General features: G+C 41.4%; 1 protein-coding gene across 3 annotated transcripts in view; it reads right to left on the bottom strand.

The window, feature by feature from the left end:
• The window catches only part of zranb3 (zinc finger, RAN-binding domain containing 3), a 102,606-nt gene that overhangs the window by 65,789 nt on the left and 14,469 nt on the right, over window positions 1-22,348 (bottom strand). For all 3 annotated transcript variants that reach the window (XM_074626495.1, XM_074626494.1, XM_074626496.1), the window contains exons 5-11: window positions 21,479-21,710; window positions 17,169-17,254; window positions 15,081-15,252; window positions 9,893-10,033; window positions 5,090-5,209; window positions 1,432-1,551; window positions 697-876 (exon numbers count right to left, since the gene is read on the bottom strand). In XM_074626495.1, the coding sequence (XP_074482596.1) occupies window positions 697-876; window positions 1,432-1,551; window positions 5,090-5,209; window positions 9,893-10,033; window positions 15,081-15,252; window positions 17,169-17,254; window positions 21,479-21,710 (1,051 nt within the window). The remainder of the gene's footprint in view (window positions 1-696; window positions 877-1,431; window positions 1,552-5,089; window positions 5,210-9,892; window positions 10,034-15,080; window positions 15,253-17,168; window positions 17,255-21,478; window positions 21,711-22,348) is intronic.

Genomic DNA, 22,348 nt, shown 5'->3' with positions numbered 1-22,348 from the left:
GTGGGGTTGTATGAGGTACTTATCCATAGTCAGTGTATTATCTACAGTAGATGACGGTCGGCACGCCACACGTTTGGAGAAACAGACAGGAGTACCAGCACGGGAGCAAAGTAATGTACTGCTGTAGACAGGGGCAGCAAAATGTATTTTACACACCTAAAAAAATCCCTTTAAGTGTACGCTATATTTAAAATATTTGTACCGCTAGCCACCAGACTCCACTGACAAAAACAGTCATTTTACCTCGCAGAACATAGGAGTTGCTGGTCTATCACTGCCTTGATCGGTTAGTTTGTTTGTGTTATTGTGTGACTTTGGTGAATCTGAACTAACGATTTAAAACACCAAAGTCGCACAGTAACACAAACAAACTAACCGATCGAGGCAGCGGTAGACCAGCAACTCAGGTAAAATTACCGCTTTTGTCAATGTAGTCTGGTGGCAACCGTCATCTACTGTAGGTAATACACTGACTATGGATAAGTACCTCATACTACCCCACTTCAAAACACCCAAACTATCCTTTTAAATTGATAATTAATTAAGTATATGTCTTAAATATGTCATAAATGTCTAGTGAGACAGTCCAGAGTTTCCAGTGATCATCATCATTCAAATTAAATATGCGTGGCGATGAATCAAAGGCTTTGCAGTAATCTTCTCCTCATCTGTTGCCATAAGGTGACCCCTCAGTACCTTCCTGTTGAGCATGGACCACATGACGGTGTCAAAGGTGCCCTTGGCGATGAGGTAGTGCACGTTGACCGAGGACGTCTGCCCGATGCGGTGGGCTCGATCTTCAGCCTGCTTCATCTGGCCGGGGTTCCAGTAGAGCTCGGCAAACACCACGTGGCTGGCTGCGGTGAAGGTCAAACCCTGGAGAGGACACACACACATTCACTAATAATAACCCAATTAGAACAAAAATACCTCGTTCACCTCAAATGGAACACTCCAGCCCACAGCCAATGAAATGTAATGTGGTGAAACCCTTTTTAATAACAGAATATTAGCAGCTAATTGCCATATAAGAGCTTCAAGCACCTACTTCCTTTGATTGGAACGCGTAACATTTGTGCACACATTCGATCACCCAGAATAATTAATGTCAAGTTTATTATTAAGAGTAAAAACAGCATTTTATTCCTACTTGCACAAACCTTGATTATGATTCACTACAACCACTAATACGCACCTAAAAGCCTATTTATAGCATTCATAGGTGTCATTCAATTAAAACGTATTAGCTTCAACTCTCCTCAGACGTTTTTAATGATGAAATTCAATCATTTTTTAATGACTGTTCCAGGACATTTCTGACTACTTGAATAGCAGATTTTTGCTTTCAGCAGCTCGGAAAATAGACTGTATTATATTTGTGTATCTTAACTGAAATAAAAAATGAGTCACAGTGTTGGTGTGTTTGCGTACCTGACCGGCTGCCTGGATGCTGAGGATGGCCACCCGTGTCTCCGGGTCACCCTGGAACTTGTGGACCAGCTGGATTCGCTCTGAGGACGGGACGCTGCCGTCGATACGGATATAAGCAGCCTGTGAACAACAGAGGGAAGGCAACAGAATGTTTACTTCTAGGAGGAACATTTCGGTTCACAGTGGATGAGAGATAAGCAACGTTAACCCAGACAGCGACGCCTGCCATGTGTGCAGCTGATGGAACACGTGCTTCAAAGCTGCACTAATATATCTTTCTTCATTTGTAAGAGGAAGACGGTGTTATATCTTGTTTCAAAAGTTACAGTCTCACTTTAAAGTCCAACATAATTCCAACTTTTAAGGCCAGACTAACCAGGGGGCAGCTGCATAAACGTAGTTTAAGCGTAGTCTTGGCCTTAGATTGTTAGGTTAGACTACTATTTAAACTGTTTATCCATTACTGTTTTGGATTCTTGTACCAAATTCTTGAATAGTTTCTTAACATCTCTAACATTTCTAACAACCACTAGATGTATGCTTTTACCTTTTCTGTTGTTTTCTCCCATACTTGATGTGGTGTTGCTGTTGCATACTGCTGTCTTATTTCACCCATAATGCATTGCACGACAGGCTATCTACATGTGTCACTCATAGGGAAGCTTTATGCAACAGGTATGTGACTTAATGTTATATTTAATACAAATATTAGCTCTATTTTCATGCAACTGGCCCAGAGTCTTATATGTAATTTCATCACAGTTTGGCTGTCATCTAAAGTGCACCTGGAGGAGATGATGTAAGTGCAGTTGTTTGCACATTCCTTTTCTAGTGACTAAATGTTCACACATTATGCGACGGACGGCATTGTCAGCCTTCTACAAAAGCCGGTGCAGATTTGTGCTGGAACATTAAAAAGGCAGGGGAGCATTTCATTAACCTGTATTCTATACTGGAGATATTTCAATGACAGATGTGTGAATGAACACGCCAAAAAATTAACAGAGGTGCTGCGATGAACAGTAAATAAAATAGTTGAAAGAAAATGAGAACATTTTTTAGACAAAGAGAGCAGCGTCTGCGTGTTCATTAAACCTGAACTTGACATTCAGAGAGCTGCTAATGCACCGTGGCCGCTGCACTCTTTTGATTCGGGTCCGTCGGTCCTGCAGAGCTGCTCAGTGGCCGACGGTAGGAGAGTGTGTTCGTACTGTGCAGCTGTTAATATAACTGTAACTGCATGAATACGAAGAAAGGACAGCAGAAAAATAAAGGTCAAATAAAAGTGCCCGCTGAGAACTAAGCATCCGCCAGGTTTGAACAGCATCTCAAGGCCATAAAATCAACCTGCTGTTTCATCAGAGCTGCACTTAAGGTTTAAAACATTCATTTATTAAACTCCAACCAGTTGGACAGCAGGTGAGGAAGGGGGAAAGTGTAGAGCATAAAAGCATAACGTCATCTCAGCCGAGCTTCTCATCACAGCGCGTTGCCTGCCGTTCCTTTTTTTAGCCCGTCTCTGTTAATTGGTGAGTGCGAACGCACCAGCGAGTGAGCGTCTCACGGAGGAATGTGCTATCACACGTCGTACCGCTGCATTACATTCGACGACACCTCCCCGACCCCTGCGTCACACACAAACACACACATACGCAGACACACGCTTGGACTTTTTTCACAGGTTGCCGGCGCCGAGCTAAGAGATATCGTTTGCTCGTGACGACTTGTGAAAGACGCCTCGGGAGATTAGTTGTGGAAGTAAAGTTTACTTTCCGAGAGAGAGAAAGTAGACTTTTCTTCAAGAATGAGAAAAAACTGACGTGGTGTTTAATAGATTATTTAAGACAGTGGTTCCAAACCTATTTATCCTTGAAGCCACCCTACCAGTATTTAAGAAAACCCATATTTTGTGATGTCATCACCCTTAAAAAATATTTTTATTAAATCAACTTTCTTTAATGAATATAACTCCTCAGTTTCGTCAACATAAATAAAGTGATGACGTCTTGACGGATTCACCAATATCATCTTTTTTTGTAACGACTTAATTAATTTACTGTAACAGTGTTAGAGCCAAAATAACTGTTTTGTTATTGTGGTTAAATAAATGTAATTTATGGTGTTGTTTGATTGCTGTTAGACCGCCCCGTTAATACAGGTGCTGCCTCCCTTTGTGTGCGGCGAGCGGGAGAGTTTTTGAAAGGCTAAACGCCAACAAATATGGATTGAAACAGAATATTTCGTTAGATTTTTCTACTAAGTACCAAAAAAATATATTTAAAAAAAATAGTTTTAGACTTTTGTATAAATTATCCAGTGTTTTTATGATTTTGGTTATACAATGATTAAAATAAGCATATAAACTAAGTACAATATGTACAGAAACAACGTAATGTAACTACGTCACAAAAAAATTAAAAAAAAGGTCACTAACGTAACTTAAGATAAAGATAAGATAGATAAAGATAAGCGTCCCTTCTCACTTTTTATTCTATGTCACTAGCTCCGAGCGTTGCATATTCACACGGATGCATTTACATTGCAGTGAAAATGTTGTTTTTTAAAGGCTAAACGCCAACAAATATGGATTGAAGCGGATTGTTTCGTTACATAAAAAAAATTGTGAATTTTTTTAAATGATTACATTTTATATATTTTTTCAAAAAATGTTGACTTTACAATTATTAAATAATTGAAATAACTAATTTTGACAACCTCAGAGCAGACAAATCCTGGCGCTCCCCCTGACATCTTAATAATACATATAATAATATAATTACTTAATATCTTAACATTGTACCTGCATTACTCTGCATATAAGTGGCAGACGTAAATAATTCATGAGTGGTAACATCTGCTGTATAGCCCCAGCTGAAGCCCAACTTGTGTGCTGAGTGCTCAGTGCACTGTCCAAGTTAATCACAGATATGGCAAGGGTTTGACTTATAAACTCAGCGGGACTATGGATGAAAGAATAAAACGTAAAGTACGGGGCCAATTACCTCTGTGTTAGCCAGGGAAGGAGGAGTGAAATGTGAATACAGTCTGCACATTTAGTGCTTCCAGGTTAGCGTTAATGGGCAATTCAGCTCTCCGCAGCTGGAAAAAAGCTTTGAAATCATAAATGGAAATGACAGAAAATGAAAAAAAAAAAGGCAACCATATAGAAACAGTGCTCCCCTCTTGTTTCAAAGTGATTGATCGTGCGAGAATAACACGGATTCTTTTTAAACCACCTCTTTGTTCCTGAGTTCAGTGCACAGGAAGCTGGTTTCCTGACTGATTGTTGCTGACAAAAGCTCGGAAATTATTGAGTTAATAAGGAGGAAAATGAATAGTTAGGCGACGTGATGTCAAACTGACAGCTGCATGTTGCTCACTTACCTTTTTCTTGCACGTTAAATACTAAGAAATGTGCTAGTGCATGAAATACCAAGACCTTTGGTTGATAGTAGTGATAGTATGTGATGGCTCTTATTGAGATCTGAAAGGTTGAAGGTAGGGAGGCCAATGATGTGTCTTATTGGAGAACAGTACATGAATTCAACTGTGCTTTTACAACCTCTAGCTTTATAATTTTCCCCAGAAACATCATGCCGTTGTTGCTGCTTACTATTCCCTTTAACACGTTTTAGTAGATCCAGTAGCCTGAGGTTACCTTGGCCTCGATGGCGGCCTCGGTGCAGGCCTGCAGCATGGTGAGGTGGTGGGCGAACACCAGGAACTTCAGCTGCTCTGCCTCAAGCATCATCTTAATGTAGTCCTTCACAGCTCCCGCCTGGCCACACACACACACACAGATACAGAAATAGACACAGATGAAAGAGAGCCGCCGAGTCCATCACTTCACCGGTCGACCACACACACGGAGGAATCGGCTAGATCAGTGGAGAAGTCAATTAATCACCGCGGCATCCTTTCTGCGTGATCGATCCTCTATTGAATGCCGGGGATCCAGACTTTAAAAGGGAGCGAGCGTCGACTGGGGCACATTTGTCAGCTCGCAGATAGTGAGAGCAAATCAATAACTCACAACTCGGGAGATATGATTGGTGTGTGTGCTCCTTCTTTTTTCCGGGTTTCGGAGCACAAGAAAATTCACCTTTTGGTCCACAAACAACCGGATGGATCTCAGAATGTGTCAACAACTTAATAAAGACAAAGGTTGTTGTTACTGTTGTTTTTTCAAATTAGAATTATAAAAGATAAACGCACGTGTCCGTATTTATTGTCTGAAATTGCCGCATGTTTAACATCACGTTTACACACCGACTCAGAAACTTTCGTCAGTCATATTCGTCTGTTTTCGGACCACTCAGAGCCACCGTACATGCAGACGTCGTCATCCAAAATGGGATGTAGGAAACATTAGACAGTAGTGATTGTGGTCTAGGCAGCTAAACGATAGCTTCTTGCTAAAGTCATTCATTCATTAGCCCCGTTTGGAAACTAACGCTATCAATTGTACTGCGAATTTTTGCAACAAATAGATTTTTATTGGCTGACGGATTGAAAAAAACAGCCCTGCGATGGACTGGCGACCTGTCCAGGGTGTACCCTGCCTTCGCCCAATGTCGGCTGGGATCGGCTCCAGCCCCCCCGCGACCCCTAACGGGATAAGCGGTTGCAGATGGATGGATGGATGGATTGAAAAAAACGCATCCGAAAAATACAGACTTGGTGTGCAAAGACCTTAAGAGTGTGTTTGAGTGGACGTTGAACACATTCAGAACTTTTTCAGATTTTTTTAGGACCTTTAAATTCCCTTAAAAAAATCTATATATGTGTGTGTGTGTGTGTGTATATATATATATATATACACGATACGCATGATTATCCATGATTAATCTTGATTATTCGCAAATTAATCACACATTTTTTATCTAATATAAATAAATAAACTTTATAAATATTATATATATATATTTTATAAATATAAAATAAATATAAATTAAATCATATATATATATATATTTATAAAAATATATATATATGTTATAAATATTACAAATATATATATTTATAATATATATACTATAAATATATATTATAAATATAAATATATTATATTATATATATATATATATATATATATATATAGGCTGGCTACGTGTCAAAGTGACAGCTGCAATCCCATATAACTGCATTAAGTTCAGTTTTATCTATTTTTATTCAGCAATTACTGCAAGTTTAGTTCTCAGTTATTTCACCCTGGAGTTATTTGTTTGGTTTATTCTTATGTAACCTTGTTTTTATATTCATGCCTGGCATCTTTTTTACCAGTTAGTCTTGTTTTATTTATGAGGTCAAACAGTAACAATGCTTTAAAAACACATCACAGCCCAAATTTACCAGGCTCTTGCTGGTGACCCTGATTGACAGCGTGAAGCTAACGATCTAAAACAGAAAGCAGCAGCAGTGCCGGGTGAGTTAACTGTACCCTGCAGGTATCCGTATATCTATCACTTCACCGAGCGCTGCTGCCCAGCGATCACACTGTGATGGCTGCGGCCGCTCCCCGCTACCTTGCTGCAAAGCTGGAGTGGATGTGCTGCGTGAGCGTGTCATTGAGCATCCGGTGCTCGGCTCATCTCAGAGCCCCGGGCCAAAAAAGCAGCCGAGAATAGCACCAACTAGTGAGAAATACTGAGTTTTGATTTGAGTCGAGCAGAGCCCTTACTAGACGGTTTTTGGAGACAGGCCCTCTCTCCGTGGTGTGAATCCCACCCCTATAATCTCCACACCTCCTGCAACCTGACAACCTCTGCTGCCATCACACCTGCTCTGGTGGGAGAACCTCTGCTTTGCCTTGCTGATAATTAGCCGAAGCGCCCGATAATGAATCTCTCCGCCAGGCCTGCTGACCCCGTTCTGATCTGGGGGGTCCTCATTACTGACGGTTTGGCTTCGCCGGCTTCCTTCCGCTGAGTTTAATTAGTGCACAAACTTCTCGGCTGTCTGAAGCGGCCCGTTAGCTCGCTTTAAAGTCCAGCATCAGAGCTGTCCTCTCTGGGTAATTGGGAGCAGATGCTTGGCGGGTAAAGCAATAAAAATACCCCAAAGGCGTTTGGCAGCTCCGTCGCCGAGGCGGACTGGCAAGCCAGCCAGGAGGCCACGGCGCTCGTCAGAGTGACATACATGTGCGAGTCCATCACCAACTCCTGATGATCCAAAAAAAGCTTTTGTTTTGTGAAGTAGAAAGTGTGTCTGGCCCCCTAAAAAACCAATAGGAGAGGAAATGAGAGCGGGGCGGGATCGGTGAGTGGGCAGAGGGGGGGAGCTTTTGTAATGAAAGGAGGTCCAGTGTTAGGCTAAACTGAGCAGAAATCCAATCAGCAAAACAACGCCGAGCGCGGAGAAGATCCAAGCTCGGAGGCAGGCTGAGCGAGTAGCGTGTCGATGATTGCATTCGGTGGTTATCTCCGGTCTTCGTTAACCTCGGGGCTGCGCTCCTCACGGCTGAGGGCGTCGGGCTAATTGAGAGGAACGCCGGGCTCTTGAACGTGGCAGATGATTGGAGAGGGGTATATTTGGGTGGGAATGTTTACTCACCTACAAATATAAGGGACTTTCACAGCATCAAGATGTAGACTGATATATAACAGATGTTTCCACTGAAACAGGAAATGCTTGTTAGATTCTCTTGCTCTGACCCCAACCCCTTTCCTCATACTGCGTGCCACCTTTCCCACATTTCTCTCTCATTAAAAAAAAAAAAAAAAAAAAAAAAAGGACGTCACTTCAAACTGAGAGCCGGGGCCGAGTCTCCATGGCAACAACATCACAGAGATGCTATTTCAGTGCGGTGTGTAACTTTGAGATAAGGTGTAATCATGCCAGGCTGGACGCAACTAAATAATACCTCAGTTATAACTCCCTACTTTGTCTAAGTGCTTTTCACCGGCGACCATTAGGCTCCGTTACCATGGCGATGCTTTCCCCCCATGAGGATCTCGCTGAGTGGTCGGCCAAGCGCTCCGAACATGACGCTGTATACCATCAATTCACCATTTTCTTTTTTTACTGAAACATGAAAATGAATAAAAATTGCATTCTTTAAGTCAGTTTTTTTTATGTAAAGTGTAGTTTGGTGTTTTAACTGTCGGCTCTCAGAGGGAGTCACGGAGGTTAAAAACCTTTGCCCATGGAGGAGTTTGGCGCTAATGATGTGATGGAGTCTGTTTTCTCACAGTTTGTGTGGTTATGTAAAACCATGAGGGGTACAACACAAACACTATGAGCGGAGTTTGTTACATTTCTATCTCCATTTTCTGTGGAAATAACATTATTAACATTTTGTCTTTTTTTATAGGGGTACAGGGGGTCTTTAGGGTGAGATAGCAGGTCAACAGTAGATGTCACATAGAAGTGGTGTACATCATCTGAAAGCTGGGAACCTGGAGATTAATTTGAGATCTGTGTGTCAAGTTGTTCTAGTCATAAATCAGAAATAAACATGAATTAATTAATTATTTAAAATAAATTGTAAAAACACTAGATTTGGTGCTAAATTTAACCATTTTTTACCACTCGAGAATTGATAAAAAATGATCAATAATCCCTCCAAAATACCACATTTAAGACACCAAGACCTTGAGCAACACCATAGAAAAAAAAAATCTGTGATTTGGTTTAAAAAACTTTTGACATTTGGAGATTTCTGCAAGAATTGCATTTTTTGCGGATTGGATGGCGAGCACTTGTGTTGTGTAAACTGCTCAGAAACCCCCTTATTGTCAATCTAGCTAGGAAAGCCATCCATCCTCTGAATGCGCCAGGTCTCTAGTTTGTGGCTGTAAAGTTTCATGAGGCTGTGATTATCCTAGAGGTCACCACAGGTCATTTTATACAGCGAGGTCAAGTTTCAAAAAATGGTCTCACTGCAATGAAATGTCTCCTATTGGGACTAACATCATGGCACTGATCTTCTCATCTACCTCTTTGCAAGAAAGCGATTAAGATATTCCCCAAAACTATTTATTTAATTGAATAACGTCTCAACGGCTCAACAGCTAGAATATTTCCTCCACTTTTCAGACACAAAGGACACAAGGCTCTCCTAAACTGTCGGTTCTCTACTTCCTCGGTTGGTCAAACTGAAACCAAGGCTATAGCTTTTTTTCTGAGCTGCTGAAAAGTTAACATTTCCCCGCAGAGAGCAGGGCCGGCGGTGAAAGCAGCACATATTAAGGGTATTAAGCTACGATGAAGGATGAGGCCGGTGTCCCTGAACGCCCATGAAAGACCCAGACCAACAAAGCGTTAGCCAACCTTTCAATACTTTACTGAATCAAATGGGCGCCGTCTGACGGGGGACTATTTTCAACTGCGGATTAATACACATTTGGTGCTCTTGGGAGTATTTACAGCAGCAGGAGTAGGATTCCTACCCACTGAAGGTCTACTGTATAATGACAGAGGCTGTGTTAAAACAAGATAGCACCACCTGGTGTCCCGTTACCTTGGCAATAGCTGTTTGCTTGTACATCTGTGTGACCAGGCTCATGACCTGACCTAAGGGGTTGTCCATGGCGGCGGCCGCGCCCCCCGACCCCAGTCCCTTCATCAGCCTCTCCCACTCGGCGAAGCTGGCCGAGGCCTCCTGCAAAGCAAGGAGAGCGCAAAGACGGTGAGGCTCCGTTATTCCTTCATCCACTCTTCCCTCTCTCTCTCACTGTATTTCAGATATAAAGGGCAAAACAATTAATGGTGCTGCCGGGTGTCCTACTTTCCCTGGAAGAGAAAGAAAAAAGAGAGAGATGGAGAATTCCCAAGGATGCCACCCCCCCCTCCTCTCCGACTGGGCTGCTGTGTTAGGTGGGTCATGAGCGTCTCCCAATTATAGCCGCCGTGTGACAAGCCGGGGTCGAAGATGGAGAAGCAGCCGGGCCGGTACAATAAATCAAAGGCAGCCTGGCGCGCTCTCAAGGTGATTGGCGAGAGGTATTTAAAGGAGGGAGAGGAGCGCGGTGGGGAGAGGCTGCCGGTGAGGAGCAGCATATGCTGCCTCCCGCTCATAAACAAGACACGCAGAGAGGCCGAGCATTTGTTGTCGGCATGTAGGTTAGCCCCAGAAATAAAGATGCAACTTAGTGAATTAGCAGCGACAATGCAGCTATTTTAGATTTAGTCTGAGTCTGATATAGTTTCATAGTTTTAGTCTAGTTTTAATAGATGAAACTAGGGCTCTCAAAGTAACGCAAATTTGTTTTAACGCCCCTATTTCTTTAACGCATTAACACAATTTGTGATTTTTAGGTTGTAGTGGGCTCAGTTTTAAAGATAGAGTAAAGACTCTGGCGACCGAAGCAATCCATTGGTACCAATCATGTCATGCTAGCTGGTTGTGAAGGAGGTTAAATGATTTTGAAATCAATTTTTTTAATGCCAGAATCGATATATTTGCTTCATTTGAGTCTATACGGAGGTAGAAGGAAGTCACAGCTTTTATTGTTGTAGTCTGAGTAACGTGACATCATATCCGTTCCGTATACGTCAACCAAAAGAATTTAATAAATAACTCCTGATAATGAAACTGATATATTTGACTTCAGGACATCTCTGACTACATACATGCTGAAAATCAAACATTTTAATGTATTAATTTAGATATTTTTCAAAGTAAAAGTCCCAAGAAGTGTATGATTCAACTTTTTCCCTTCATGGTCTAGAGTTAAAAAAGTTAACAAAGATCTCAATAAATCGTAATATTGAATCGCAATACTTAAAAATTGCAATACATATCAAATCGGCACCCAAGTATCATGATAGTATCGAATTGGGAGAGAGGTGAATCAACCCAGCCCTACTAAATAACGCTCCAAACTTGCGCTACATTTTGGTGAGGAAAAACTGTAATGTCCATTTCCAAAGGGGTCCCTTGACCTCTGACCTCCAGATATGTGAATGTAAATGGGTTCTATGGGTACCCACGAGTCTCCCCTTTACAGACATGCCCACTTTATGATAATCACATGCAGTTTGGGACAAGTCATAGTCAAGTCAGTACACTGACACACTGACAGCTGTTGTTGCCTGTTGGGCTGCAGTTTGACATGTTATGATTTGAGCATATTGTTTTATGCTAAATGCAGTACCTGTGAGGGTTTCTGGACAATATCTGTCATTGTTTTGTGTTGTTAATTGATTTCCAATAATAAATATATACATATATTTACATAAAGCAGCATATTTGCCCACTCCCATGTTGATAAGAGTATTAAATACTTGACAAATCTCCCTTTAAGGTACATTTTTTTTGCCCCCGTAGAAATGTGACCAAAATCGCAGCATGCTGTACGGAATAATTGCTTCAATTTTCATGCAATAAACTACAAAGTGCTTCAGAAGAACCCCCTTGACTCTTTGTCATTAGAGGTTATTTTGAGCCTTATTTTGTTCACAACTCTCAATTTCAACTGAATTCAGGCTGCAACACCGCAAAAATGTGTAAAAACTGGACAGAAAAGAACACTTCCTTTAAGCGCCGCATATCAAACGCTGCAAAAAAAACTGTGAACCATATGGCGAGCTGAAGGAAGAGGAGGCCCGCGCGGGATTGAGCACCTACGTACACATAATGATGGGCGAGCGAGAGGGTGGGGGAGGAAATAAAAGATATTTATTAATGCGAGCGCACGCATGAAAGTTTCACTACTGCATTTTTTTTGCACTTGGACAATGAAAAAGCTGCTGGTGAAACATGAAACAGTGTTTTAGTGAAATAATTAGCATTTCAGTGGATTCGTCAAAGTCAAGGACGACTGAATGAATAAATATCATATTGCAGGAAGCTTCCTTTATGTTTCCCCTCTCAGATGTTTCGCACCTGCGTAAACACACTTTCTCAATCTTTATTTCTAATTAAAAAATTCTACATTTATAATGTGGAGGGGAAAAAAAAACCCTGAGTGGCAAAGCACTCCACCCTTGATGATATTCACTAGACTAACTGTGAGGGAAAAAAGGCCAGGGCCGGGAACGTAAAGGGCAGGAGGGGCATAAAAAGTGTCTGCTGTGGAAGATAAAAGCCGTCATTAGGGAGTGAAATGAGACTGGTGAGTGGTGCCGGTGTACAGCGGATATCATCTGGTAGCAAAACTACGCTTCAAAAGACAGTTTGTTTGGAGGGAAATAATGCTCACACAGGCTTTTATGTTTTATATTGTTCATGTTTTCATGAATGTCGCTTTGGGTGACTGGGCCACTTTCACATCTCCCGCTCTCTTCTCTTAAAACCAGTCCATTTAGCCGGGACGCCTATTCTTCTCATACCTGTTAAAAAACACTCGCGCATTCATCTCACGAACAAAAAAAAAAACAACCACTCGTGCTTTTTGTTTTTAAGACAAATGATGTCTGAGGATGTTACGCAGCTGCTGTTTCAGCCAACGCTGAGATAAGAGAGCTACGACGACGAGACGTGAACTTTTCCCGACTGCTCCGCGCGTACGTTCAGTGGCCTAATTTGCACCGCCGTGTTGAAACACTGACCATATTTAGCCCCCAATTAAAGCGTCCCGTTAACATTTAAGCAGATTGGGGGCGAAAAAAGCTGCATCATCACTTTTCTAAGAGCAACTTCCTTATTGTTGTGTCATTCCTGGGACGGTGGCGTAATTAGAAAGAGCTCCTCCAGTGCTGATGTGATGCAAAATATATAACAATGGATGCTTCTAAATGTTCCCTTCGTAGAGAGCGGTGGAGACGCAGGTCAAAGCCGCATTCACGTGCACCCAGTGTGGCGTGGGAGGCGGGAACTTTCGGGAGCTGAAAGAGATGCAAACACCTACACAGGAGACATGACATCTACTCTAGAAATACCCTCTTTATGGTGCTGCAGGGTTTACACACACACACACAGACCTCAGTGTTTCTCTGCACAGCCTACAGAAGAAATATGAATGAGTTAATCATTTCTGTGGTTTCCCGTTGGCATCACATGCAGGTCATGCTGCTGCACTTAAGGGTTATTTTCATTACTGGTTTATCTGTTGAGTGTTTAGTCTCTAAAATGTCAGAAAATAGTCATCATATTTTCCCGCAGCCCAAGTTGACGTCTTCAAATTGCTTTTGTCCAACCAATAAAAAAGAAAATCAGAATTCACTTTATTATGGTATAATAAAACTGAGAAAAGTTTTCTTATCCTTAATCTGTCTCACTGTTTGCTGTGGGTTTTTTTTTTTTTTTTGCTCGTACGAGTGTTTCAAGTCAGATTCACCTCGACTTTATTACCTGCACTAACTTCTCTGTCTATATGAGGCTGATCTGTTAATGTCACCCGAAAGGAAAAAAGAAGAATTTGACACGACGGCGGAGCTTCAGAAGTCAGCAGATTTAAAAACAGAACTAATTAGCAGCAGTGTCAGTAGTGGAAACAATTTAAAATGTACCTTAAAAGGAGATTTGTTAAGTATTTAATACTCTCATCAACATGGTAGTGGACAAATATACCTGTTAACGCTCCAAACTGGCTTTTTTCAAAGGGCTCCCTTGACCTCTGACCTCCAGATCAGTGAATGGGTTCTATGGGTACCCACGAGTCTCCCCTTTACAGACATGCCCACTTTATGATAATCACATGCAGTTTGGGGCGACTCATAGTCAAGTCAGCACACTGACACACTGACAGCTGTTGTTGCCTGTTGGGCTGCAGTTTGCCATGTTACGATTTGAGCATATTTCTTATGCTAAATGCAGTACCTGTGAGGGTTTCTGGACAATATCTGTCATTGTTTTGTGTTGTTAATTGATTTCCAATAATAAATATATACATACATTTGCATAAAGCAGCATATTTGTCCACTCCCATGTTGATAAGAGTATTAAATACTTGACAAATCTCCCTTTAAGGTACATTTTGAACAGATAAAAATGTGCCTTAATAACTACTTTTACTTGTAACAGAGTATTTCTACACTGTTGTTTTGCTATTTGTTTTATTTTAGATGATTTTGCCATCATATTTAAATCCATATTCTTTCAGATTAAGGCATTATGAAGTCTTTTTTCCTCATTCACTGCAGCGCTGTGCATGAGTCATAGCCTAATACAGGGCTGAACTAGGGTCACACCTAAGAGAAAACATTAAGTACGAGAACATTTGTGAATGTGACAAGTTCTCTAAATCACTATGTGCCACTTATGAATCTGTTCGTAAGAATGATTCTTGCATGAGGCACGATATTTGGCATTTTTTGCTTGACAAACGATTATCGATTCTCAAAATGAGACAAAAGTTGAAGCAGCAAACTATCATGTATGTGTCATCTTTAATCACTCCCCGTGTGGCGAGATAACAGAATTTTAATTTTACATAACAGCGTGAATCTGCGGCGTCTCCATTAATCGAGACGTGCCACTCGACTGGATGTTTAGACGCGACGCTTTTGGGTTTGCTGAAACGATTAATCATTTAGTCAATCAACAGAAAATTATTCGGGGGAACTATCTTTGATAGATAATTAATCAGTTTTTTCAACGCCAGACATTTGATAATGTCACCTTGGGCTGTGGGAAATTACGATGGGCATGTTATTATTATCTGACATTCACTGGAAAATTATCTATCAATTAATGAAAACAATTGTTATTCGCGGTCCCGGAGAGAACATACATCACTGGAGTGAAATGAGCCTGTCATGTGTACCTTGGCAGCCTCCTTCGGCAGGTCGAATGGGATGCGCTGGCGGATTTTGGGAGGCAGCTGAGTGAGCACTTCCACTTTGAGACGGCGGATCATGATCTGGCTCAGCTGCTGGTGCAGCTCGTCCAGGTTGGACGCCCCGCGACAGTCCCACTGCCTGCGAGACCCAAAGTACCTGAGAGAGAAGTGAATGATGTATTTGTTTTTTTCATACACATTTCTAACCGAGAGAAACTTATTCACGGCAATGCCCTGGAGGAATAGTTAAACACATTTAAACATTCCCACCTGGGAGCTGCCCGGCGCTACAGCAAGCCTTCCATCGTTTACTGCTGAGCAGCTCTGCTGGATCACTTTTTTCGCTTAAGGGCACTTTGCAGAGCGGCACAAACTATTTTGTCTAATGGCCACAGCAGCAGGTTTATCCCAAAAAACTCGCCGGCAACTTTCACAATCTATCTGCCAAACGGATTTTTAGAATAGAACTGGCCCTCCACACAAAAGGCTGGTCATCTGCCATATTGGCTGCAAGTGTGGACAAACTTAACGAGCCACCAGCCAAAATGTGCCGTTTCACACTTCGGGTGTTTAAACTTGTAGCTGCTGAAGGGAAAGGGAGCTGAATCACCGCTTCTAAAATAAGCTCCAGTGTGGGGATTTGAACCAGCAGCTTTTCCAGCTGTGTGCTCTCTCTCTCTCCCTCTCTCTCTCTCCCTCTCTCTGGGCTGCTGGACGGGCTCCGCATTTCATTCCCCGGCCGCGCTAAGTGCTATTATACACAAAGTGTTATCATTAATGGCGGCGGGCCCATCCCCGACCGAGCCGCCCACTTTGATGGACGTCCAAAACAATGCATTTGATGTGTTTGTTCACACGTGTAACTGATCGTCGCTGGCAACCGGCAGCCATTTGGCATTTAACGCTTGGCTTCAGCGGCGGTCTGGCTCCGACAACAAAAACCCCTCGACTCGGCAGCACCAGGTAAAGCCCACCTTATCCCAGCAGACACTTGAAAAGAGGGAGGATTTAATGCTAATTCCACTAAGATGAGATATTAATAGTCTATAAATAAGAACAGATCATAATTTGACGTAGGAAATACACTTATTGAATTCCTTAGATTAAAAGATCTGACCGCTCTGACGTCTGTACGTTAAATATGAAGCTGGAGGCAGGAGGCGTTATATAGCATAAAAACTTGAAGCAGCCTGGATCTGTCAAATTCCACCTTTAATAGAGAGCTGCAGGGATGACGTGTTTCTATAGGCCAAACAGGAAGTTAGCATCGCCCCCAGGAAGAGCGCCGGTCATCGATACCAACTTTCGTAGTGGCCAAACGGCGGTACTGCAACTTCCGTGTCCGTCATGTGATGCCATTGGGCCCAAAAAGAGTTTTTCCCATAGACTAACACTTGGAAAGAGACGTCTGTAACTCAGCAGATAATTGTTTTTTAGGTGAATCAACTCCCCGGTACGAAAACTCTAATAGCCCTTATTTAAATCATAAGGTTTTAAAGTTGTAAAACGCACTAATAGCTGAATCCAGAGTTATTTCCCTTCCTCCGTTCATGTGAGTGAGACCCAGACCGAGGCTGGAGCGCAAGCCGTGACGATGGCGTGACGTTGGGACCCCCGTGACCAAGTCATGTTGCCGAGCGGACGCTACTGCGCATGTTCCATGTGCCCAAGATCCGGGTACTTTTACAGGCTGTCTTCATGCGCCACTGAGCAACTTTCATAGGAATGAACGGGGCCCCGCCTCCAACGCTGTAACAAGTTCTCTTAATACATCTATGTGGTTCCCTTGACAATAAGCCAACGGGATTGTTCCAGAAAGTAAGCTCTGTGGCAAACAAACGTTTATGATGCTCGCATGTTTTGTTCAGCAAGATAATCTCCACAAATGAACACCACTTTATGATTTTTGAATGCAATCGCCAGAAGTAAAAAAGCTAACGTTAGGCTATAGACGAACTAGACCACGCTCACATGGCTTCACGTCACCCCCACTGGAGCAAAGATACACTACATGTAAGTGGAACAATTTATTCAAGGTGTGTGTCAGCTTGTGTGTGTGTGTTGAAGACTCACCTGTAATGGGCGTTGCAGTATTTCTTGGCGTAGTCCGTCCAGGTCCCCAGCCTCTTGGGGTAGAGGGCATCAATCTGCATGAAGAGCTGAGAAACACAGAGACAAGGACCTGAACAGGAACTCTGTACTGAACCACACGGAAGGGAAACTGAGACAGGCGGGAGAGAAAGTGTGTGATAATATCGCAGTATCTCCTTTTTTAATTAATCTCCTTTTAATTGCAATATCCTTCTCAATCTCTCATATATATTTTCCTCCCAATAATATTTACTTCCATTTTTTAAAAATGTAATATGATTTGTCCTATTTGTCATCTTACCCATTAAATAACAACACCTTAAAATAACTAACGTTAGCAACCTTTCAGCAAGTCTTGTCTCGTTTTGTCTCTTTTTTTGGCAAATAATTACACTTAAAATACCAGTGTAGGAAGGTGGAGATAGAGTCTGTAACCATAAAATATATTATATTAAAATAAATTATTATTATGTAAAAAAATATATAAATAATAACCATGGTTGTATATTTTTCCAAACTTTAATATGAATAATTGCTATTATATATATTTTGTCATGAATATTTAATTTTATAGATAAATACTTACGTTTTTGGGGGTATTATATATATTTATATATATATTTTGTCATGAATATTACATTTTATAGACAAATACTTACATTTTTCAGCGTATTATGTATATTTTCTCATGAATATTTTAGTTTACAGACAAATACTAGGGGCTTTAACTACTATCGTCTTCGTGCCTCTGTTCAGTTTCTGTCTTTTAATGATTTTATGTGTTGTTTTAGTCGCGTTAAGGCCTCGTCTTTTAGAAACAATTCGTAAAAAAAGAAGTTATTAAAGGGTAAAAGAGGTTAAATATGGTTATTGTCAATACTGGTATATCACGACACTCCTACTACTACTTTAAAAAAGTTATTTCAGTCTCACATCCTGTGTAAATTTCACCAATCTCCTTCCACCAAACTGTCATCTTTAGCAGCTCGTCATTGAGATCGCACCCTATTTTAGTCGCCACAACTTCTCACCTTTAAGTTTTCTGAAAGCTGCATAACTCAGAGTAGCGAGAGCTTTTTTTAGGGAGCTTTAAACACACAGCCCTTTACCTGCATGTGCTCACGATTAGTCTACTGTCACCAAAGTACGTCTTGTGTGCAATTTTACTCCAAGGTGCCGTCGTCCTTCGCCTAGTTTACCGGCTCCTGAGTTGTTGTGCAACTGTGTGGTAATTTGTGTAAGCGGCAATTAACCAGGTCAAACAGAGAAAATGTAATTAAATAAAGAGAATCGACCTGCTGCGGCGGATAAATATCTGCTGACAGGAAGTTTGAATCATCATAAAGTGGACGTATGGCATTTTGAAAAGCGCCTTTTCATACAGTAGAGTGTTTATGCATCGCAGGTGTGTGCAAAGCCTCCAAGAACGCGTGTCAGTGTGTACACTACGCTCCCAATTTTCAGTATTTGCAGCAATTTCTGAAGTAATGACAGGTAATCATCGGCAAGGCGATCTGTATAAGCAGCCGCTATTCTAAATTCAGCGCTTGTTCAACAGGAACTTTGCATTCCCCCCCCCACCACCTCCTCACACTGTTGATATAATAGGTGGGTGGAATGAGGGCACATCACGAACGGTGCAGCATGCCCTGAGCTGTGTGCTAACTCGATGTCAGCGCCACAGTGAGTAATGATGGCAGCGAGGAGACTGGCACAGAGGCAGGGACAGGGCTTATCAGGTTTATGCTGCGGATGATAAAATGTTATATTCAGTTTCAGATTCCAGTGGCAGGGGGAGAAAGGGAGAGAGAGATGATATCTAAAAAACTAACCTCGACACTGCAGGCAGGCGGGCAGGCAGTGGCGAAGACAGGATGGCATGTATCACACACACACATATACCCCCGGCGTATATATATATATAAATAACACACACACACACACAGTCTCCATGACACACCTCGAGATTTCTTACAAGTACTAACTCCATTTTGGAATTAATTAGCTGCCTGCGTTTCATCAGTTAATTATCGGGATCGAGCCGAGGCAATAATTAAGTTTTCCTCACTTGGATGACAGATCTGAGACCTGTCTCGCGTAGATACTTTAAATATAGTCAACACAACACCTATGATGTCAGACTAGTTATGTAGTTAAGCTCACTCTGTTTACTCCCAGTCTCTTTTAAAATTTTAATTAGGGGCTGTCAATCGATTAAAGTATTTAAGTCTGTTTGAGAATTGCTTTTTATGCTTTTTCCCTTTCCTTTAGTGCGTTATATAGTGTTTTTGTGTATGCAAAGTAACTCTCCCCCACAGAAACCCTGCTCCTGAACTGCCTGAAACGCCTCGCTTGAAGTCACGCCTTTTTTCCGTAACGTGGTGATGTCACCAAGTAACACATTTTGCATAATACCCGCCTTGCGGCCAGTTTCTCACGCACTCAAACAAAGCTAGTTAGAGCGGAGCTGGAGAGGAGTCCGAAGAGTTTAGTGCGGTTGACCAATCACAACAGAGCGGGCCAGCTGACCAATCAGAGTGGGCTTTTCGGGAGAGGGCCTTAAAGAGACAGGCACCAAAACGGAGCATTTCAGATAGAGGATGAAAAGAGGTGCTGAAGCATTATTATATAATCATACATATTTTGTCATGAATATTTAATTGTATAGACGCGTTTTTAGGTGCTTTAACTACTATTATCTTCTTGCCTCTGTTTGGTTTCTGCTTTGAATTGGTCTTTCAATGATTTTATGCATCTTTTATATAGTTGTTACACTGTTAAGAAACATTCTGTACATATAAAGTTGTATTTCTTTCAGTAGTGGAAGAAGTACTCAGATTTTTTACTTACATAAAAGTAGAAAAAACATAGCATATAAATACTATAATTTAAAGAAAAAGTGAATTTTAAGTTAAAGAACAAAAGTTTTATGAGTAAAATATAATAATAATACAGTAAAAGTAAGCAGAATGGCTCCTTTCATTGTGTTTTATTAACATAGAATATTATAGTGTTCTGTTTTTATTAATAAAGCCTTTTAATGTTTGTAATTTAGAGCCCGTTTTTGATACTTACGGTATACTAATGGGTAGATTAGTCGTACAGTACCGCATCATATCATATAATCTGATCATTTAATAAGTAACTATAAGTGTCAAGTAAATGTAGTGGAGTAAAAAGTACAATATTTACCTCTGAAATGTAGTGAGGTGGGAGTAGAAAGTAGCATAAAATGGAAATTACAGTACTTAGTTACATTCCACCACTGATTATTTTCAATATTTAACACATTACAGGCAGATTTAGATTAAAAAAAAGCAAGTTATGAATAATTACGGGGCCTTTTGTGTGTATAAGTGTGTGCTGAACTACTAATTTTGATAGTTGTGATGGTAAAAAATGAGGAAAATAAGGTGTAATTTGTAAATAAATACGTTGACTACTACACTAATACATTATTCTAATGATCTTATCATAGTAAAAGCCAGCCGTGATGCTGGTCCTGATGCTGTAGAGGATGAGCGGAGGCAGAGCAGAGACAAAGCTGTATCGGTGCCCTATCGTTAGGCTACAGTGGGCATACAGTACGTCTTATTGATACTGTATTGTGTCTCCTCTCGTTGAGACTGTGAAAGGATTTCCTATTCACTTCATCCTCCGCGGCTGCGGTGATGGAATACGGCTGCAATCTACCGCTTCGATATATCATATATAAAAATGATATAATAAATCATTATGGAGCTCCGGCGCTTTCCAAACACCGTTGTCCTGTGAACAGCCCTTCTTATTGTCTCTAAATTCAATAGTTCCCCCCCCCGCCCCTGTGCGCTTCTTTTTATTACTTGTCTCATTTATTGCGGTGCCGTGTCTCTTCATATCGGCCTTTGCAAATGAAGTTTTTGCAACAAAGGTTATTGAAATAAGTCCGCGGGATCCTCGAGGATAAGTGATGCCGGAGAGAGTTAATTGGCTTTTTTTGAAATGTTGGATCGGAGCTGCAAAACCTGCTCCGGAGCATGTTACCATGGCGATCTACCTGTGCCGTGTTGTGAAACATCTTTGTGAGAAGCCAGAGCTGAGCCCCGAGTTAGCTCTGTGGCCTACTAATATAATACTAATGAGTGTGGGCTCGGAGAGAGTCGAGAGTCGAGAGTTTTGAATCTGGAAGGTTCACGTCGTCTGGGATGAAAACTAAACAGCTTACTCCACTTAAATTTGTATTCTTTCCCATAATAGGTGTTTCCCCACGAGAGAGGGCACCAGTCGATTTCCATTTAATCTGATTTCATTACCTCTTCAGGCCGACCCAGAGCCGGGGTACCGGTGAGCAGGATGGCCCGCTTGGAGCTCTGAATGAGCGGCACCAGAATCTTAGACCGCGCCGCATTCCTGGATTTGAGGTAGTGCGACTCGTCCACCACGACCACGGCGAAGCGCTGCCTGGTCAGAGCCTCCACCAGGGGGCGAGCGTCGGTGGTGAGCAGGCCGTAACCAAGCACCGTCACCTTGCTGCTGCTGATTCTCCTGCAGGGACAAGGACGGAAGTTCGTATGTTATCCTTTATCATTTTGAATAAACTTATACACCATAAAACGTCAGAAAATAGTAAAAAATGTTTCCCAAATTGCATGTTTTGTTTGACCAACCATCAAAATCCCAAAATATATTCAGTTCACTCTCATAGAAGACTAAAAAAACAGCAATATTCACATTTGAAAGGCAGGAACCAGTATGTTTTTTTTGCATTTTTGCTTAAAAATACTGTTTAGAAATCTTTAAAAAAAAAGTCGGAAATATATACTTTGGATTTTCAAAATAAAAGTATTTTTTTTAATGACTAAACATTTGATCCTTCGAAGAGGAATTTGTCAAAATTTAGAGTTTGTATTATCTACAAATTGCCATGTATAAGGAACAAAATGTTTACAGCCCGTTGGTTCCTGCTGATGATGTAAATCTTTAAGTCAGCAGTATATACTTTGATTTCTAAAAAAAAAGGCTCCGTAATTTCCTAAAAAAGCGACAGCCGTGATGTCGTAATTTTCTGCGCGCGCCAGCTTCACTACAGGAAGCAAATACCAAGCTTTAACGTTAGCGGTTAGCTCCGTGCAGGACTCAACACGGGAGGTGCCATTGATTACATTATGATGCGGTCAGGCTGT

The sequence above is a fragment of the Sebastes fasciatus genome, chromosome 24, assembly GCF_043250625.1.
Source record: "Sebastes fasciatus isolate fSebFas1 chromosome 24, fSebFas1.pri, whole genome shotgun sequence".
Taxonomy (NCBI): Eukaryota; Metazoa; Chordata; class Actinopteri; order Perciformes; family Sebastidae; genus Sebastes; species Sebastes fasciatus.
The sequence above is the reverse complement of the archived record's forward strand: the minus strand, read 5'-3'. Positions and strand labels throughout refer to the sequence as shown.